This window comes from Melospiza melodia, chromosome 3 (assembly GCF_035770615.1).
Source record: "Melospiza melodia melodia isolate bMelMel2 chromosome 3, bMelMel2.pri, whole genome shotgun sequence".
In the NCBI taxonomy this organism is placed as follows: Eukaryota; Metazoa; Chordata; class Aves; order Passeriformes; family Passerellidae; genus Melospiza; species Melospiza melodia.
Window position 1 is genome coordinate 72,595,259 of NC_086196.1, and position 17,719 is coordinate 72,612,977.

General features: G+C 41.5%; 1 protein-coding gene across 6 annotated transcripts in view; it reads left to right on the plus strand.

Moving 5' to 3' along the window:
* Positions 1–314: 314 nt before the first annotated feature.
* MARK1 (microtubule affinity regulating kinase 1) overlaps positions 315–17,719 on the plus strand; it is a 57,335-nt gene continuing 39,930 nt past the window's right edge. The window contains exon 1 of one of the 6 annotated variants that reach the window (XM_063152242.1): positions 315–430. In XM_063152242.1, the coding sequence (XP_063008312.1) occupies positions 380–430 (51 nt within the window). In that variant the 5' untranslated portion in view covers positions 315–379. Of the gene's footprint in view, positions 431–4,718; positions 5,170–13,766; positions 13,896–17,719 lie in introns of those variants that run through there. The other 5 variants (XM_063152238.1, XM_063152240.1, XM_063152241.1 and 2 more) reach the window with 5 other exon arrangements.

Here is a 17,719-nt window from a genome sequence, read left to right on the forward strand (position 1 = left end):
GCGGGCAGGGGGAGGAGGCGGAGGAGGGGAGAAGCGGGGACGGGAGCGAGGCGGAGTTGGTACCGCCGCCGGATGCTGTGAGGAGGCGCCGCGGCCCCCCTGCGCGGCTAGTCGCTCACCTGAGCGGGCAGGAGGGCGGGGAAGGAGGAGGAGCCGGAGCCGGCGGCCGAGCTGCGCGGAGCCCGGCGGCGGCGAGGCGGGCGGAGGGGCAGCCAGGCGGTCGGGCGAGGCGATGGCGCCGGGTGCGTAGCGGGCAGGAGGCCCCGCGTCCCGCCGTGTGCGCCCGGCTGCCGGCGGGGGTGGCCGGCGGGCTTTGCCGAGGCCTAGGAGCGGCCTCTCCCCTGGGAGCGCCGGGCACGGCTCCGCCGCGGCCCGCACGATGTCCACCCGCACGCCGCTGCCCACCGTCAATGAGCGGGACACGGAGAACGTGAGTGTCGCGCCGGGACCTTCTCCCTCTCTGGCTTCCTTCGCCTCTCCCCGGTACCCGGTGGCGGCCCGGCCCTTCGTGCCGCCCAGGCCGAGTGCCCCAGGGGCGGGCGGGCCGCGGCCGTGCCGAGCGCCGGGCCAGCGCCGCCGCCTGCCCGCGCCCCAGGTTCCTCCATGCGGCGCTGCCGGGGCGGGTCCGGCCCGCCGCGCTCCACGTCGCCCCAGCCCGCCCGCGGCGCCGGGCCTCCCGCGGGGACCCCTCCAGCAGCCCCTTCCAGCCCTGCTGGGCCGGGCCGGGCCGGGTTGGGCCGGGCTGCGCTGCCCTTATATGTCCTCGGCTGTCGGCGCACACGGGCTGCTGCGGGCCCCCGCCGGCGAGAGGCCTGTAGCCCCTGCGGGCGGCAGCCGGGGTGCCCCGCCTTAGGGCGTCCCCCACACACGGCACCTCCGCGCCTGCCTTGGGATTGCCACTTGTGGGCTGTCTGACAGCCTGGCCCTTGGCCTTGCCTTTCCTTTTGGGGTTCAGCGGTACTTGCTCTTTGTTCGGTTTGCACCTCCAAGACGGTCCCTGGTGTTGTTGTGTTCCTTCCTCTGCTTTGCTTTGTGTTGCCTCTGAGGGGAGGCTGTGGTCGTGTCCTTGGTTCTTCCCGAGTTCATTGTATCTTCCTTTGTGCTCAGTTTAAATATTTTTGCGGTCCTCTCTGCTCCGCCCGGACTCGATGGAGTGGTGTTCTCTGCTGTAGTGGTCTTTCATAGAAAATAATCAGAATTGGCCATGATGGACGGTGTACCTGAGGAATGCTGGACCATGTCTGGTCCTGTCCATCAGTGGTGACTTCATAGGTGGTAGTGTGGGAGTTGTGAAATTTTCCTCTTGGGCGAGGGGACCAGTGTTAAAAGCACTATTGTTTGAAATATGTATACTTAATTACCTTTTGGGGGGGTGGCAGAAAGGAGGGGGAAAAGGAGTCATAGGAAGTATAACACATGCAGTCATACCCACCTTCGATTTGTGTGGAAGGTGATTGGTAAGAAACGAAGGAAGATGGCCTAGTGGGGTGAAATGGGTTGAAGAAGGTGTTTGTTTGTAGTGCATCTATCTATTCTATCGATATTCTGGCTAGTAGCAGGAGCTCCTAAGGTTTCTTACAGTACCAGCCCAAGCAGTAGTGCCTCCTGAATAGGTTACTGACTGATACGAAATGAAGAGTGAATGTAAGAAGATGATTTGGAAGACAAAGGTAACAGAAAGAGATAATATAGCTAGAGAAGTGAAATCCAAGTGTAGTGAATTATTATAATGAGCTTTTAGTATCAGTCAATCCGTGGAAGTTTAATTGATAGAGCAATATCAGACTTATTACTAGTAAAGCAAATGGATGTGTTTGGTCTCTCCTTACTCTTCATGGACTGATGGGTTCTGTGTTATTCTAAGAACAAAAGCAAGTCCTTGGGATGAAAATTTTGATTTAATTAAATGATAAAGTCCAGGTTTGTGTGATACATGTTACTCCTGAGTCTCTATTTCAAATGTATATAGGAATATAGATGACAGGAAAGGATAAGAAGTATTTATGCATATATCCAGTAGTACAGTCCATAAGACTTGCAAGATTTACACAAGACAAATGGAAATATTTTCAAATATCATCATCTTTTATGGAATGAAAACTTCAAAGTGTTGGTCATTAATTTAGCAAATATTATGCTACTCATGAGTGCTCAGTTTTGAAACCTAAGGAATACTAAGTGTTAGGTTTTTATTGTAATTTCGGAGAGTACATTGGGCATCTGAAGCACCTAGGTTTGTACAGAGTATCAAAATACTTAAAGTTGCACATTTGCTTCTGCAAACCTTGGTGTAAGTATGAAACCTTATACTAAGGAGTATAATGTTCTAGCCAGATAAACGCCAAAGATCCGTGCAGGTGTAAGCTCCCCAGTCTGCACAGAGTCACTCCAGTGCTGTCATTAGTGGGCGTCCGCAGGATTTTGGAGCAGAGACCTTGAGCTCTGCCTGTTGGACAGCCAGTGGTGTCTCTTACGTCAGACCTTTGGCTAAAGTGGCAAATGTAGGATGGAGGAGGAGTAGGTGGTCTGTTGCTGACTTCCTGATCAGCAACATTCCTTGATTTAAAATGGATTCTGTGAGGGTGAGGTGAGACTCTTAAATTACTTTTAATGTGCTTCCTTCTGCTGATAAACTCTAATGGACTGGGGAACTGTTTATGCTGGTGGCTCATGATGGACAAAGTCAAGCTAGCAAGCTCTGAGTAACTGAGGTGGTGAGAAGTTGCAACTAAAAAGAGAAGTAATTGGGAAGAGTGAGGAATTAAGGAGCTGGTAAAACGTCCATCTTTGTAGTGCATATTTCCAGTTCTCTGGTATGTATATTAGCAAAGCTCTCCTGAACAGCTCATGGTGATCTTCAGGAGAGGCTCTTTTCTTCCACCTGGTGCTCGTGGCCATCTCAAAGTGTTGCTCCATTGTGTGACTCCCAAGGGGCAGACGGGGGTTCTGTGTGCGGGGAGAGCTGATTGATGTTTCTGAGTGCAGCCCTATGTGTGTGTCCAGCTGTGCTCTGCACATGGGGTGAGGTTGTTACATGAAATCATGGGCAGCTACCCTGCCACCACCACCCCCTCTCTCTTGGCAGCTGCTTTAGGTACTTTGAAAGAGAAAACAAATAAAATTTTAATGTGTGCTTTTCTCAGTGAGTGAGCAAGCATTTGTGTTATCATTTGAAAAAAGAAATTATAATACTGGATATAGCACCTATACATTGCTTGAGGAATTACAGGAGTTCCTGGTAGGATGGCTGAAAAACTTGCTTGTTTCCATAATGCTTTTTGCCTCTTGTCCCAGATTGCCCTTTGAAAATATTTTAGAAGGGATAAGATCAGGCAGCATATTACTTTATCAAGTCTTATCAGAAAGCTGGAGTGAAAAGAAAAGGAACCGGCAGCAAGGGACTGGCAACAGGTGGAGGGAGCCAGGGCCTGGGAAGCATCAGTGTATATGTAACTGATAGGCCTGCCCTGTGGAGCTTTGCACTCCTTTTCTTTGCCTCTTTTGCTATTCCTGACATCTCTCAGTGCTATGCTTAGTTTCCCTAGCATATGTCCGTAAATACTTTTCACTAGAATTGTTATTTCTCGTTCATGAAAGCTGTGTTTAAGGAAGCAAAGTAGATTATGATTATCAAACACTTATTCTTACTAACAGTTTATTTGGAATCTTAGGGAAATTATTGGGTGGAGGGAGTACTGTATTTTCATGTGTATTACTGGATTTATTTTTTCAAGTGAGGGGTAAGCAGTATGCAAAATAATAATTTTCCCTATGATTTGATTTTGTACATGTAACTATTTACAGCCTCCTCTTGATACATTTTTTGTAGACTGTGACAGGTAGTGTATCACTGCATTCAAGCAATTGCACTTGGAGTTAGTTTGGGTGAACTGAGATTCCCATCTCTGCTGTTGATGGAAAAAGAGAAGCACAGGAATCAAAAGTTTTGAGCTAGAGTATCTCTTCTGTTTTCATTGAGTAGGTATTAATTGAGGAAAGGGGGCTTTTATGGTTTTCCCTTCGTAATATGTTGCCTTGTATTGTGTCATTTAATTGAGGAACAGTTTTCCTGAATCAAGGCAAAAGAGAGGAAATACAAAGGTAATATGTTCTCTTAGATGTTTTTGGAAAGCTGTTTAAGAAAAGACTCGGAGATTCAACAGTTGGCTCTATACTACTTGCTGTATATTACTTTAGGTTAGTAAGAATGCTGAAAGCAGTTTGCTTTTTCTGTCATGAGGACCTCTTAATCTGACATAAGAATACTTGTTTTCCTTGTATAGTAAGTGTAGTTTAATCTTTTGGAGGTATTACTGCTATGTTTGAAGGTATTGCTGTTTACTTGTGCTGTGGTTTCACCTCTCTAGCTAAGTTTTAAGGTATTCTTTTGTTTTGTTTTTTTTTTTTTTCAAATACCTCAAAGTTGTTTAATTCTGCTGGAGCAATCTGGCATGTTTACAGTGGAAGAAGAAATGAATAAGGCAGGACTGCTGGATGATAACTCTGGCCAGAGTCATGGTGCAGTGTGGGAATTGTGGTTTGTTTTACCTAGGCAGTGCTGTGTGAGAATGATTGAGATGTCATGGCAGGGGAAGTTTTAAGAAGGATAAGCCAGTGACATATGACCATGTGATTTGCTTCATTATCATACAAATGATTATAACTTTGACACATTCACACCCGTTTGTGGGTTAGCTACCGGACAGTGACATCTCAGATGCCAGCTCAAGTGGTGTGGTTAAGGATGCCCTTCTGACAGGGGAGCCTACGAGACAGCTGCATTTTAAAGAGGAAAGAAGTTGAAGAGGGCAAGAGATAAGAGGATAGAATGAAATGGTCAAGTTGGGATGATAATGATTATACCATGTTTAATTTTTTTCTGGTGTTTTTTTTTTCCTTTCTGGATTTGCTTTTGCACAATAAGAACACATGGTTTTGATTTGGACAGAGGGGGCGTGGGAGAAAGTATCTGACAAGAATTCTTTCCTCCAGTGCCTTAAGCAGAAGAATGGCCTAATTTCCAAGCCTTATGGGTTCAAGAGTACAGCTGTATCTTTCTTATCCACAGGAGATGGACTTGAGCAAAGTGAAGAATGCCTGAGTTTTTTCCTTGAGAGTTTATTTTCCTTGATCATAAATACACCATTAGGTTCTATGTTTGTGGAAACGGTAAGAAGGGAGTATGTCCTCCTAATCTTGTTTTGAAGGTTCTTGTGTTTTCTCTTTGCAGATGTTCTCTTGTTGTTGTTATTTTGCTTCACATATGGGCTGAGCTCCTGTGTTGTGGGGGGGAAACATATGCTGAGCTAGAGCCTATGCATGGAGAGAGCAAGGTTTGTTTGGAAGTTAACCTTCTGTGTGGATCAGAGAGAATAATGAGACAGGCAATATGTGTGGTTACTTTCATTTTCTTCATGTAAAGAGGAAAATTTTGGTACAAAGCACTGAAAATGTTCATGATTCAGTGTTCTTTCTAAGCATCGTGAATGAGTATACAGTGTTAAGGTTCAGAGAGAGTTAATGCAGTTTGCTTGTAGTACTTGTTTCATTTCATACTTCATGGGGTTTTGAGGTTCATAGGTAAACATAAAGTTGGATTGTTTGTGGTTGATGTTCTGAAAACTGTACTTACATGGTCAGTGGACTTAAACACTGAACTAGAACAAGGAGAATATGTTCTAGGAAACCTGACCAGTGGGGTCTTTTCCATTGTATATTTCTGATCCTATGGACTTACTGTTTATATTAAGAGAGATTGAAATGGTTTTTTTATATCTGCATTTTAAATGTTTCAATCATCATTTAACACAGGAGATTTTTTCCCCATGATACCTGATTACATTTGCAAACTAATGTTTCTGCTATAAGTGTGTTAAGTTTCTACCGTCACAATTGCTGTTGCTCAGCAGAGCAATGTCCTGCCAGCTTTCAATTGTTATCAGTAGTTAAAACACAGAAAAGATAGTGACTAAATTTTTAAGTGCAGATACTGTGATTTCTCTAAAATTATATTCTCAATTAGTGGTTTGTAGTTGTACTTGTAGAGTTTTTCTTGTTCTCAGAATTTAGATAGACCAGACTGTACTATCTAACTGATGCTTGAGAGAACTTTAAACAGTGTTCCAGTACAGCAGATTCATTAAGAAACTATCCAGTAAGGAGATGATTTTACAGTTAATGTGGAGCTAAAAAACCATAGTGTGTCTGAAGCCCAAAGACAGGCTTCTTACAGATTGGCCTACTCATGGCTTGAGAGCTTGAGCAAACTTTTCATATATTGCAAATCAGAGAGAAAATCTGAAAAGAAGTGATAAAAAGCTATCTTTTAGTAACTTCAGCCTGTCCTTTATTTTAAAATACATGTTTACAGTCTGTGCTGCCCTCCAGGTTAAACATACTACTTATAAGCTGCTGCCGACAGTGACAAGTTTCAAATTCAGCTTATTTATGTTGTGGTCATGACACCATCTATTTTTTTTTGTTGTTGTTGTTGTTGGAAACACAATGCTTGCTTTTTGTGGTCGGGTTTGTTGTTGTGTTTTTTTAATCTTTCTGGAATTTCAGAATAGGCAAAAAATTTTTGTTAGGATTTCACAATTTTTTTCTGGCTCTTAGTTCTTGAATGTTTACTGTGCTCTAGACAGTGGTAAATTAGGAAGAAATGTTTTCCACAGTTGACTGTTTGTGAAAACAGCCATGAAAACAGGAAAGTTTCATCAAAATATTCACATTGTTCAGTGTAATGAATATAATGCATCTCAATCTGAGTTTTAATAAGAAGCTCTTTCTCCACATCAGCCAGCAAGCCTGGTTAATTGTTAGCATTTCTCTGCTTCTTTCACATTGTCAATTAGCTTTTCTTTGGTGTGTTCTCCATGCTCAGTGCTAAACCGAGCTTTAAATTGGGCCAGTTGTATTTCACATAAGAATGAATCATCTTTGTTTTTCTGTGAATAATTTAGTAAAATAGCAAAATCAAAGACTTGTTGAGGTCTCAGGATCACTTTGAGACTTCATAGCTGTATGTGATGATTCATCTTAGATTGCTTTGGTGAGCATCCTAGTGAATCTAAGGTTAAAAATTCCAAAATGATAAGATGGCCCTTGTTTTTAAAGTACATTTCCCTGTGACTGTTTCAACTTTTATTTCCTAAGTAGTGACCAATCATGCTGTAGCTATTGCAGGAAAATAGTTGAAGGCAAGAGCATTTGAAACCACACTCTGTGCTTGTCATAATCCTGCTTCTTTTTGATCTGGGATGGCAGTTGAAAAAAAAGTTTGTTTGGTTGATTTTGGTGGTGGGATTTGGTTTGTTGGGGGTTTTTTTTTGTTTTTTTTTTTTTTTAACATAAGCATTTTTTTTCAGGGATTTCTTTTTTTGTATGCTTTCAAAGAAAACAGCAACTTCTGCTGAGAGACATATATTCACAGCTGTAGGAGGGTGCTTGCACAGTTAAATTCAGCTGGGCTGCAGTTAATCTTAAAAGTAATGAGCCAGACATGCTCATGGAACACCTCCACAGCTTAGTGTCTAATGATTGATCAGTAGTTGTATTTATGTGAAACCCAAAAGCACAGGTTTTTTGGGCTTCTCTGTCAAGTGAAAGATCATTGGTATGCTACAATTCTCCATCAGATCAGGACAGCTGATGAACAGTCACTTCACATTGCTTAAATCCTTGTGGAAAGCAGGCTGTCTTGCTGGAGTGAATGTGTTTGTGGGTTTTCAAGCTCTTCTGTTTTGCTGTTGCATATGGTTTCAGGAAAAAGTAATTTTCCTTTTTTTATCTTGCTGTTCCTATGCTTGTGGGACACCTTAGGTATAGGCTGTGATGTGAGAATGAGAAGTGGTCTGCACTCCACTTGTTTGGTTGGAAGGCATGTACTGTACCATTAAGATGACTTTTGTAGAGAATCCTTCATGGCTGTTCAAGATTTAAGTGTTCAGTACCAGTGGCTTCTGTCCATTTGTGTGTAAACTATTTCAGTTAGCAATGTTTTATAAAAGTGTGTGCTTGTTACAGAGACCTAAATAAAATACAGCAACACAATGTGTTGTGAAGATAAGGGTTCTTTTTCTTCACATTTGCCTTCTTCAGAAAGAGGACTGTTACAGTAAGCTTTAGCCAGAGTAATTGTTTATATGTCCAAGATTTATACCCAACCTAAAAGAGCATTGAATGGCCACACACTGATAATGTGTATCACAGCCATAATGATTTCTGAGGTAAGAGTTGTTGCACATAATGGAGTTTTACTGAGGTCACAATGAATCAGGTTTGTGACTTCAGAGCAGCCTCTGCCTTGTTCACTGTGGCCCTACTGAAGTGCTAGGAAGAGGCAGAATAATTATCCTGGTTTTTGTTTAAACACCTCTAGAATTCACAAAAGTAGCAGAGTTTTAATCAAAGTAGAGAATGGTGTCTGAACTTAATGTGTGTTTCAAGTGATCAGTCATAAGGAGTTTTGTCCAGCTGAGTTGCAGAATGGTATTTTAAACACGTACAGTTGTGATATGTTGACTAATAAGACAGAACTTTACTTCACCTCTGATGAAAGCACTTGTGTAGAACATCAGTGTTCATGTAGCTGAACATCTAGAGTTACTGGATAGCCCATGGCAGTCTTTTGCAAAAGCAGATAATGATAATATTACTGGTGACAAAGTCTAATTGCTTTTGTATTATAAAGTAAAGTAGTGCATGATAACTTTTAAAATCTTAAGCAGGCACAGAATTAGGCAAGGTTGTTAGAGAGAAGTGATATCTTTCATTAGACAGATGTGGCTGAAGAAAATAGATAAGGTTTGGATAGTAGCAGGGCTTGCTGGCAAGGCTCTTGCCTAAGGTGAGACTTGTGGTAAAACCTGTAGTGCCTGTGCTGTGCTTCTGCAGGAGGCCCACACCTCACTCGTGGTGCAGTAAAACACACACCTCCTTGTAAGCAGAGGCTCAGCCTTTGTCACTGGGGAAGAGTACTATTTTAATCTCTCCTGGAGTCCTGCCTTCCCCACTGTTGGTTCTTACCTTTTTCAGCTTAACTCAATGCTCAAGAAGAAAGTAATAGAAAATTAAAGTAAAACATCTTTTACTTGTCTTCAAGCAGCCTTTTTTTTTCTGAAGGGAGAAGGCCGTTTATTTTTAATCTTAAGATTGTCGCATAAATAATTTCTCTTATTTAGTCCCTCAAAAATGTGACCAATTTAATTTTAAACCTGGTGCTCATCTATAACTTGCCATCACATCAGCTTTGTCCTTACACATCCAAAATTTGTCTTTGCAAGATTCGAACTGACTCTGTTGATTAATTTGCTGGCCATTAAATTTAATTTGCTGGCCATTAAATCCCTGCAATTTGCTATAATCTCACACTCTGGTTCCCCCCACCCCCCTTGTTTTCTCCCCCATTTTGCTTACTAATGTGCTTTGTGCTGGAACTTGGCATACTCATTGCCAGCTTCCTTATGCTTCTCACTCTTTCTGGGACCTTTTCCAGTTTTGCTTATTTAATGATATAAGCAAACCCAATACAAAGCTTTATAAAAGCCATGTAGTTGTAGTGCCTGTTTATCCTTCAAGTAATACCCTTCTGTAGGAATCTCAAGGAGCATTTTAATGTGGGAATAATTTGAATTGTAAAGCTAAAGGCAATGAGAACATTTTTTGCTGTTGGTGGACTGGGAAGACCTGTTTCTGTGTTGGGGGCTCTTTCAAATATTAGCAAAACTGATTATTACAACTTGAAATATTCATCAGTTAGACTATATTTTCCTCATTCCACCTTTCCTTCCCTCCACCCTGCTAAAGTTACTGGGCTGGGCTTTCTTCTCTCGGGTAACAGCAGAGAGTAACCAAAGCTTCATAGTGATTACTTACACAGGACATACAATTTTATCATGTTCTCCTAGAGATTCTCTCCCTACACTCAGATACGTGAGGAATTTTTAATGGGTGAGAGTTGAGGAGCTGGAGGAGGAGAGGGTAGGGTGTACTGCAGGCTGTGTAGCAGCAGTGTAAATTACTTGTGCTTAAACAGTAAATATCTGAAATTCCTTTTGAGAGTGCATGCTTGGCTTCATATGTATCTTTCTACTTAGATGTTTGTCTTCACTTAAAAGAAGTAGAGGCATAGCTCAGAAATTCAGAGAATTTTATGTGTTAAGAGGAGTTTTGTTTTTGCCATGGAAATTACCTTAGTCTATAAAATGCTACATTGAGCTCTTAGAGAGGATATGGTCGTTTTCCACAAATGGATTACATGTGTAATGTATTTACTCATATCTTGTTCCAGATAATATTATTGATTGGAGGTAATAGAATTCTTTAAAGCATTTGGGGTTTTATTTAGTAATTTTTTTCCAACAGTAATCTGATTTTCTTCCCCCTGCCATTGTAGTAGGGACAGTCTACTGGTTAAAAAAAATCAAAGAATATCTTTACTTGTTGGAGGACTAAAATAGTATTTTTTCTTCAAGATCAGACTCCCAAAGGAATAGCATTTTTAATCATTCAATGCAATAAAATGGATATGGAAAATATTAATAATACTGTTCTGAGTAGTCTTTAGCAGACATATGTATGGGTAATAGCTTTTCAAACTTGTTTTTCTTCATTTGATATTAAACGAAAGAGACTGGCTGCTTTTTAGACTTCTTTCTTCCAGTGATAGTCATAAGATGCACATGAACAAAGAAAATTTATGAAAGCCTTTTACAGTGTAACTCTTGCTCCATCTGCTGCAGAGTCCAGTGAAATCTTATCCTCAAACCTGGTATGAGCAATGAGCGTTGAGCTAATATAGATGCTAGAATTAGTCAGTGGAAGACATTATTGTTATCAGAGAATGTATGCCTCCAGCAGTGTTTGTAGTCAGGCTAAGGGAAATCTAATCCCACAGCCTATGCAAAGTAGACTGATAAAATTGCATTTAAGGGTCCTTTTTAGGAAAGATATTTGTGCTCATCCAGTGATTGAAGTATGCTGAGGTATAGCGCTCATATAAAAGTCAAGTTCAGTGTTTCCTAAATAGTACAAGATAACATTATTATTGCTGCTGCTATTATTACTGTTGTTATTATTAGTTTTTTGTGTGACCTTTTGCTAAACTTTGTATTTTGGTATTGTGTACAAACCTTTTCTTTGTTACTCATTTAAATTAATTTCCTAGTGGTGTGTAACATTAAGTTTCCCTAGAATTATTTTCAAGTGAGAGGCGTCAAGCCTTCTGGAGTGATGTAGAACAGACAAAGTGGACTCTTGTATCCATCTGTTTGTTTTCATTACATTCAGGAAATAATTTCTAACCTGAAGAAGCTGAATTAAATACAGCACTTGAGTATTGGATTGGAATTACAATCAAGTGAAGTCTTAATGGTGCATCAGCCATTTTCCTAATATTGTCTTGATTTAATTGAAGATTAAACTCAGCAAGTCATGGACAGAGGAACAGAAGAAAGCAGACTGAGGACTGTCAAGTTTATGGCCTGGGGTTATACACACACACACATATATGTTGGAATTAAGTATACCTCCAGATGTCTTCCTGCTGTTTCTCCAAAACTATACCTGATTTCAGGTCACCTGTTGTGTCATAGGATGGCAATAGAAAATGAAAAGAGAAAAATATTGTTGAAAAGAGAAAAATATTATCTTAACACAATAGTTGTCATCCCCAGAGGCTGGGAGCATTCTAGTTAGTTTGGTAAATTTAAAGAAAAAATAGAGTTCCCAGCGAGCCTGTGATAATTCAGGGATTGCAGTGCTCCATAAAGGGATATGTGATCATCTTTTCTCCCATGCTGTGGCTTTCCTCATCTTCTAAGAGGCGAGGAGCATTCTGGCAGTGTGGGTGGGAAAAGGATCTTTGGCACATTGGTGGTGGAAGAGAGAACAAAACATTGCTGGTGGCTCATCCTAAGACCTGAAAAAATTCAGTTGTGTCCGTTTCAAATCTGCTTAGAGATGATTTTCCTTTAAGGTTTGGGGACAAATTCCCAGTTTCCACTAGGGAGGTTCGTATAATCCCTGCCACCTGTGCCATTGCCTTCAGGTCCCCATGACTTCCTCTGCTTTTATGACTTTCCCTTCTATGGGACTGAATCAAATTAGTTCCTGTTTTAATATGAGACAGCATCTGATTTGGTAAGGCACTTCAGCTGGGAATTCCTAGGCGTGCTGCTCTTGTATTATTCAAACTGGTTTGATGTCCACCTCAGGACAGAATTGAGAGTTGCCCCTGCTAATGGTGGGCTTGGAGGCTGCTGTTGCTGCTCCTGGTAATTTGATGTCTCACCATTTAGATGAAGGAGTCTGAAAGGCCCAGTTTTTACAGCCTGCAGGCTGCGCTCCTGTGTAAAGCCCATAGCTGTGGGTTCCTCACCCACAGATTGTCAAGGACTCTAGAGAAGGTCATACATCTTTTTTCTTACTGTTGGGTTGGCTGCTTATTTTAATGACTGTATTCATTTTGAAGACATACTAGATTTGTTCAAACCTCTAATCACAGATTATCTGACTTGTTTTATTAAGATTTACCTATATATGTGTGTGCATTATTTCTTCCACATTTTCCTACCTTGTTATTTTAGTGGTCTGGGTAAATGCAGTATCTGCTGGTTTTAGTATTTTCTTTGCATCCTGTGATTTTTTTTTTCTTTTACTTCCTTAGCCAAATTATGTTACATGGTCTGTTAAATTTGTTTTGTTCATTCCTTTTCTTGTGCTTGGTTTTTAGATCTCAGTTACACTCACGTGTGATTTCTGTCCATGGTTTGAATTCAGCACATTGACATCTATGTGCTGTATGTGTGTGCTTCTCAGTATTCATTAGCTACTGTATCACTGCGTCTTTCAGTGTAAAACAGCTAAAGAAGTGTGTTCTTTTTTTCTAGTTCTTTTACATACTTTGCAAAATCTTTGAGGAATATTGCTGCTGTTTGCTTTTCTCCATATATCAATTTAGCTTCCTAGTTGCATGTATTTCTGGAATGCTACATTGCAGTTTGTGATCATGAATAATTGAAGCCCAAAGGTTAAAACAGGGTGGTTGCACGACTTTAGGAACAAGGGGCACTGTGGATATTGTCATCTGAGCTCTGTGAGAAATACACTCTTTGATCATATGACAGGTCCAAGGGCCAGATGCTGTTTGGACAGCTTAAAGTTAAGCATAAATCTGTGCAAGGCTGTAAATATATTTGCTAAATTGAAATGTGGTATAGCATTATCCAGATAAAGGTAAAGAATTACTACCACTCAACTGAGGACATTTTATTTGATCTGTTAATTAACACTTGAATGAAAAAGAGAGAGCACTCAGCAAAAGACACTCTTCATTTTGCTGTTTGTTTTGAGTTCACCATGTCTGAGCCAGTTGACTTGGATACATTGTCTTGTCTTAATCTTGCTCTGCTGTAAAACATAGTTGGTCTTCTGAAAGCATAAACTAAGTTGAATGGTGTCCTTATAACTTTATCTGTATCTCCCACCATCAGGTCATGCTCTGCTAGCCTGTTCTCAGGAGACAAAACTCTTGTAACTGAATGCTGCTTGAGTGCAGGCTTGCTGTGCAGGTGCTTCCTCCTCTTAGGAAGGTGTTCTGGTTTTCCTGTGAGAAGGTATGTGTTACTCCTCAGAGTCAGCCTTGTGTTTATGAAAAAAAAATGTCTGCAGAATGCTGGGTCTGATGAGATTCTGGCTTAAATATGAAACTATGTCTCCTTGATAGATGAGGTCCATTGGATCCTCTGCAGCTCAGTCTTCTGAGGCAAGACTTGTTACTGACACCAGAAGTCCTTGGCTGCAGGGTGGTGGACCAGCACATATTATCAAGCCTTGGAGATGGAGCAACTAAACTGGTCTGCTCTACTGCAAGAAGCCATGAAAGTACTCTTCAGGTCAGGAATGATTCCCTGCCTTCCCTTGAAGGCTCTGTGGAAGGGCTTGAGATAAGCCTTGTTAATCCGCTGTAGATCCATGCTTTCTGTTCCCCTCTTCTGTCTAGGCAACAAGTTGATCTTGAGAATTACTTCTATTTACATTTATTTTGAATGTACGGTATTGTGTGAAGGAAATTGTTAAGATCCCTGAAAGGACAATATCAAGAGAAAATGGGAAAATCATGCTGAACGTTGGGTAATGGCATTTGAAACAGAGCTTGATGTGATCCTCAAACATTCCACGTAGAAGCCCCCATTGCCAGCTCCATGCTGCTAGCAGCCCTGCTCCCAAACCTTGGAGGCTGCGGCATTATAGGAGTCACAGGCCTGGTAAACCCAACATCAAACAATCTCCACCAGCCTTTCATTACTTTAGCCCTGTGAGGAGCACTGATAACCAGCGCTGTCTGCCTACACCAAATCATCCTGCACTGCCTGGGATGGTTTCTTTTCTAGGACATGTGTGCATCAATTAGTGTGTACTGCTATCAGGTTGGATATTTTAATTGGGCATCTCTTCACTTTTGAGAAGCTGGCTTTACTTCAGAAAGTTAGTAAGACCTTGAGGTAAGATAGTCTTCAAAATGAGATGATGATCTGTCTTGATGAATTTGTCATTGGATCTACTGGATGAATCCAGTAGTGGGTATATGAAGACTTTAGAAATAGTGTCCAGCTTGCTGGAGGAGGAACTTTTTTGTGTAGTAAAATGCTGGGATGCTGCTTTGCCACTCATGTCATCCCTAAAGGGGAGCTTCTTGAGCTTACATTGTGTGCTTTTCTGAGGGTAAACAACAGCAGTAAGCAAGCCTTGTTTATGGGATTGTTTTTGTTGGTTTGAGGCTTTTTGTGTTTTGGGGGATTTTTGTTGTGCTGGTTTTGGCTCTTTTCTGAGTCCTTGTGTGTTTTAACTTTGTTGTGGAATTGGAATAAGTATGTCCTAGCTAAAGTTTCACTACTGGTGTCAATTTGCCTTTGGATTATCAAGAAAAGTAGTGTGATCAATTTTCTTTTCCATGTTCCTGTCCTGATAGCACAGTTCCACAACAGTTTAACATAGAGCTGATGTGATCCTGTCTTCCCAGTGCTGGGTGGTGCCTTTTGTCCTCGTGCCTGTGCTGCTGCTGGGGCGGTGTCAGAGCGTGCCTGTGCTCAGCTGGAGGTGACCCTGGCAACAGAATTGCGAGGGTTTCTCTGTCTCGGCTGCCTGTTCTGTCCTGTGTCCCGCTGCCCCTGCAGTAGTGAGGTTGTAGGTGGGTGTGTGGGCATGGCAGCAGTGTTGGATCAGCTTCAGCAGCCATCGTGCCACATGGGGACTCATCCAGAGTTGTTGTAGGTATGCAGTGGATAAGGGAAAAATGCCCATTTCATAAACTTTGAGAGGAAGAATGAGTTGCAGTTCAGAGCTTGGTCCCAATTAGCTGTTGTATCCTTTCCTTCTGTAGGAAAACCTTAGCTGACCCAGAAGAGCGCTTGTTTGATCCTGAGTGTCAGACATGCTTCACACTCTAATCTGGTCGCTCTTTTGTGAGTAAACCTTGCCTCCTGCTGCTGTTTTCCTCGTCTGGAGGCAAGCCTCAGGTTTCAGGATTGCAGTCTCTAGACTGTAGAAACAGCCCTTTCTTCTCAGTTTTGAAGCTGGATATTAAAGCATTTTCTGCTTCTTGAGCCCTGCAAATGTTTGAGGAGCTCCAAGTGCTTGACATGATCCTGAACTGTAGGTTGTTTCATGTCTCCCTTTTTTTGCCTTTCATCAGGGCGATTGAAAAATGACCTGGCTGCATCATTTCTAAGTGCAATGAAAACTCCTGCCAGTTTCCTTTGCCGGAAGTTTCGCTTTCTGGGTGTGTTCCTGTTCTTGTTTGGTTGGGTCAATTAACAACCAGCATTTGCACTTAGTTTTCGTTTCACAGGGGATTTTTCAGTAAACTGTGGGTGCTGTGGCATTCAGAATCAGTAGTGCCCTGCAGCTGCCTGTGCCTCCAAGTGCTGGCAGGATGTCCTGGGGGAGATGGGAATGCTCACTGGGAACTCTCTGCTGGCAGGTTTGAAGATCTCATGAAATAAGTCAAAAAAGACTGGCATGATGAACTGTTCACCTCCTGAGGAAAGGGTAATGGCTGGCAAGAAATGTTGAAAGAACTCTTGTCTGTGAAGGACTGTGTTTAGATGTGTCCAGAAGGATGCAGGAGTAGTTTTGTTCCTTCCTTCCTGTAAGTGCTTTCCTTCAAAAAACCAGTTCTGTGTTAGATTTCATGGGTGAGGGACATTTAACATTTTATTTTAACAAGATAGGAAATGTTTTATTCTCTTGCTTGATAGGGCACATAGTAATTTTTAGTACTGTACCAAATAACAAAAATGAGTAAACAAGAGGATTTTACAAAAACTTTACAGTTTTCCTCCCCCTCATGTTGGTTCCACCTGTGGTTTTGCTGCAGCAGCTTTTAGCTGGCTTGTCTCAGTTTTCATGGGGCTACAGGGAGGGTTTCATTTTGTCCTGGCAATTAATGGAGATTATATGGGCTGGCTGTCCTGAATTAGCCCTGGAAAATCTTGTTCGTGTGTTTGGGATGAGTCAGGAAGGAAAGTGCCAGGTTGAAATAACTGTGCCAATTCTGAGTGAAATAGAACAAAGGCAGGAAGGTCCTGTTCTGCTGCACCTGCATGCCTGGCCAGGCTGAGGGCTTCAGGCCTAGGGAGAGAAGGAAACATGTGAGCTGAGTTCAGGTTACAAGACCTGATTTCATGCTATGGAAGTATTTGTTTTTCTGAAATGCTTTCATCTTGGGGATGCCCAGCACATTTCTAAGGGTTTTTATCTATCAAATAAAAAGGATCTGTAAATTCATGTGATAATGAATTCCACCCTTCTATATGATGTTCCTGCAGCGTTTTTTAAAAAAAGGGAATGAGCATACTGTATCATGCACAAGATTAATACAGGTTGGTGTAGCCACATGAAAATGAGAATTATTCCAAAGATCCTTTAGTATGAACTTCTGAAACTCCTATTAGCTGTGTCTAGTTCTGCGCTGGTAGATCATGGGATGTTTTCTTTCCTAGATTCCTTCAAGTATGGAGCTGTAAACATTGCATCCTTTGTAGCTTGAGGTGAAAAAAACAATTCTGTCTCAAAGTTGGCAAACTTATCTCTGTATGTCTCACATAGATTCACATATGTTGAGCACTTAAAAGACAAACAACAAAACCCCCAAAAAAAACCACCAACAAAACTTCCATGGGGTTTAGTTACCATAGTATCAAGCACAGATTAAGATTTACTCAATGCTCAGCATAAATTCACCTGTCACCTGTGCACGTCTGCTTTTGGGAAGGGAACACTATTTGTCTATTGGCTTTGGGGGATTTTATTTCACCTTGTGGTAGAAATGTTTTCCTGTTACCATTGAAGTTGGTTTTGTGAGATACACAATAGTAGAACTGGGAAGAAAAAGGAAGAGATGTGAAAATAAAATGAGGAAGTTATTTTGTTTATTTTGTCTCTTGGTGCTGTATAGTTTGGAGTTATTAAAGTTTTATACAATGTTTTTCAGAGTTGCAGCATCAATTAATGAAATGTTTGTGTATGATTGACTCAGACCAGCTTTCTATAATTTTTTTTATCTTATAGCTGATAGGCTCAAGAAGATCATGCCTGGCATTTTAATGTATTTATATAAGTGATCTAAAGAGACAGATGTACATGCACATGTTTGATTGTTTTCTTCTTGCACTTTTGGAAAGTGTGCAGGAGCAGGCACAGGAGATGGGTGCATTTT